The sequence below is a fragment of the Sphaeroforma arctica genome, assembly GCF_001186125.1.
Source record: "Sphaeroforma arctica JP610 unplaced genomic scaffold supercont1.1951, whole genome shotgun sequence".
NCBI lineage: Eukaryota > Ichthyosporea > Ichthyophonida > Sphaeroforma > Sphaeroforma arctica.
The window spans coordinates 1-3,739 of NW_014038607.1; the positions used below are offsets into that span (position 1 = coordinate 1).

The following is a 3,739-nucleotide window of genomic DNA, read 5'->3' on the forward strand; positions in this document are numbered from 1 at the left end:
ATATACTATAGTATATATATAGTATATATATATATATATATATATTATATATATATATATATATATATATATATATATATATATATATATATATATATATATGTATTGGTATATAATACTCAGAATGATACTCCGTATGTAAGTATCCTATGAGCTGCTGCGTATATGATCCCGGAATATAGTTCCTGTGCGATATTAGAGTATCGAAAATAGAATGATTTTATCGGAATTAATTATTCATATAATAATTCCTAGTTTGTAGAGGAAGATCGCACAGTGTGAAGAAATTTTGATGATAGGACGACGGTGCGGTGTACGTAGCTTCTTATTCCCCTCCACCCCCACCTGCCTGCAAAAGGCTATGCTGTTCACAAAGTTTGATTTGATCTTCAATCGCGGTAATAAATAGGAATCATGATAAAAGACTATTTATGTGTATATAATGATACTCTATTCTGATGTGATTCTTCCGTCCTCGCAGATTGCAATTTATCATTTGACTTGCGAAGTATAAAGCATTTGTGTCCCACGGGCCATGGTCCACAGACTCCCAAAGACTTCCAATGAATTAGCAGTACTCGGGAAATATCAGACCACGTGCATACATAATACATATCATAGCCTTCTAAATAATACACATTTTTTAAATATATGTAACCCTTTTTTAAAGTGTTGTCCACAAGAAGCAAATGCATCGCCCATTGAATTTTGGCTTTCTACATTACAGCCCCCACCAGCCCTAGCCCCCAGGTCCCGCCCTCAGTCCAAGTCTCGTGGCCCAGAGATGGGCATCCAGCACAGCGTACACCTCACGGTAAATAAATGCCAAAAATTCATCAGGCTTTCTGCCCAAGCCGTGCGAGTTGCTATACCTGGCTACCAGCTGTTCAATACTATCAGGCGTCACGTGTCAGTCAGTGCCGTGGTCACTGGTCAGCTGACTCAGTGGTCACAGTGGTCACTGGTCACTGGTCACTGGCTACCGGTCACTGGTCAGTAGTCACTGTCACTCACTGGTCGCTCTGGGGAGTCTCGACTCCGACCTGGAGGCTGGATGCTAGAGTGGCTGATTTAGCCTGGGTTGGCTCAGCCGCTCTGGCCTTAGGGGCTGGATCTACATAGTTTGAGACTTTCCACTTTCCACTTTCCAAAGTTTCTTCTTTCCAAATTCCAAATTCCAACAACTTCTCACACAACTTCCAAGAACCAACATAGCCTTCTTCATAAAATCACTGAATCACAGACACTTCCACAGAAGAAGGTAAAATGAATACTTGATTTTTATTAAAAATTATTTGGCAGTATTTATTTGCAGTTTTGTCTAACATATTTGCAGTACATACTAAATACATACTGTATCTCTTGTTTTAATAAAAAAACAAATAGTGTTGTTTCTATAAAAAAAAGCCAAAACCAAATATCAAGCAACTGTTCGCGAGAGAGTCAGAGCCTCAGAGCCTCAGAGTACGTTCAATGCAATTTTGGGGGTATTCGGGGGGTATTGCGGGGCATTCGCGGGCCGCTGGGTTAGTTTAAAGTCCGTAAGCCGCCCGGGGGGCGTATCAGCGTCCAGCGATGCCGATAAGTCGGATGCGGCACAATTTTTTTTAGTCAAAAGGACAATAAATATGTGCTGGAGGCGCCGATTCAGTATAGATTTTGCTACTTCTGTACTCTCTGTAGACACTACAATTAGCTTTCAGGCATAACTATTAGAAGGCGGTTGTACAAAGTAACAAAATGTATCGCAACGCATAAATTTTATGTATCTAAGGACATGGACACACCAGTGCTCATCAAATGGTCCAATAGGAATTGGCCTAACTTTTTCGGTCTTGTTTCAATGTTTTTAACTGGATACGCATTATTCATACCATTTATATTGGTTTAGATATTGAAGCGGGCAGCTTTTTCATATTGCTTTAAAATTATTCCACAAAAAAGCACATACCTATAAAAAAAGGTCTATTTTTAAATACCAAATTTAACAAAGGGTATTTTTCAATTCATGTCGGTTATGATAGCTATGTTGGAAATTTGAAGGCTATAATGGTACGATTTTTAAAATACGACGGGTAGTATTTGGAATATAAAACACAACTACAAGTGCATATTTTAAATGCTAGGGTTTACTGCCTACTCTAAGGTTAAAAAAAGCTCGGCTTTTATTTTCTTGAAATAACTGTTGTTCGAAGTAAACTTCCTGTGACTGGATGAGCTGATGAAGTGATGATGAAGTTTAAAAAAAAAATAGTGATGTCTGATGACGGCTTCTGCCACTTGGAGATCAGTCAGATCACTGAGAGTCTGAGACTTAAGTCTGAGTATGCATATAGAATTATATATCCAACATTCGTACACATTTTAGCTGTAATCCTAAGCGTTACAACACACAACCCCATCGTCTACACCGTTTTATCCATAGTTGTACGCTACATCCAAACCCAACCTTACACAATACATATAGTACAGTAGTACGTATCATACCCGTTTTACAGCATACCCCCTTTCTCTGCGGTTGAGGGTGTAGTCAAACACGTTTTTACAGATTCTTCGCAATCGGTCAGCATATCGGTAATCAGTATGATCGCAATACCCGGTGGTCCGGGTGACAACGGAAAAGACAATCGTAGTCCTAACCATAATTATAACCCTAACCTGGGGTCATTCTCTATGCCTAACCACAGCACTATGTCCATGCTCACCACCGGCACCGCATCACACCATCAGATCCATCACGGTATCGGCGGGCCCTTTTCTGGCAACAGTAACAACACCTGCAACCTGCAAGAAGTGTGTGATGTCAATGCAAAGGAAATGCCCCATAGAGATAGCGGCGTCGATGCGTCTGGGGACGGGATGAAGAGTAGTGTGTACGGCGACGAGTCCGGTGTGGGTAATAGTTTAGACTTCTTAGATGAGTGGCGCGATTTGCTCGCAGCACCGTCGTGGGGTGGGCTGGATCTGGATAGCCTAGAGATACGGAACTTGTTGGCCAATGGAACGGTATGTGACAGTTATTTCATGGATTATATAAATAATAATTTAATACGGGTGCGTATGTATCTCAATACAAGATTTGTGTGTGTGTGTGTGTGTGTGTGTTGGTTGACGAGTTTGTCAACTATATTGGTTTATAGATTTCAGTGTATGTCTGCTGTTTGTATCCGAATCAGGCTTGTAGTTAATTTGATAGGCTCATCTGATTATGTAAACCCTCGTGATGTTATTAAGACTTCCACGCTTGAAGTGTATAGTATCCTTAAAGTGTATAGTATCGATACCGAAGAGGCTAGGGCTTCTTTTAGTATACATCAGTACACACATCTATCCGCAAGTACAAATACGGACGTTTGAGTGATAATCACCACTAAAAGTCGCTTTATCTGGATAATACCTCTTGCCGTCTGTTCCTGTGGATTTTCAATGAGTGCTTGTTTTGTCTGGGTATAATCCAGTTTGAGTTTGTTCGTTTCACTATAAAAGGCATGAAATTTATTTATCCCCGTATCCCAGAATACCTCTCAATTATTCCTATTTATACAAAATTTGTATGTGAGAGACGTATCTTCTCAATATTAGGTACGCCATCACAACCTATACATATGTGTCTGCATGTTGGCCAGGCAAAATTTTCGCAAACCATTGCGTTTGCATGTGTGGCAGCATCAAGACTAAGCTCTCACTTATATATATATATATATATTTATATTAATATTTATATTTATATGTTATTATA

At 39.7% G+C, this 3,739-nt stretch overlaps 1 protein-coding gene across 1 annotated transcript; it reads left to right on the forward strand.

Annotated features, from left to right (window-relative positions):
* Positions 1-2,302: 2,302 nt before the first annotated feature.
* SARC_11911 (hypothetical protein) lies at positions 2,303-3,006 on the forward strand (the record flags this gene model as incomplete). Its single annotated transcript, XM_014293992.1, has 1 exon — positions 2,303-3,006. A coding segment is annotated over exon 1 (423 nt), but the record flags the coding sequence as incomplete, so codon positions are not given.
* Positions 3,007-3,739: the final 733 nt, after the last annotated feature.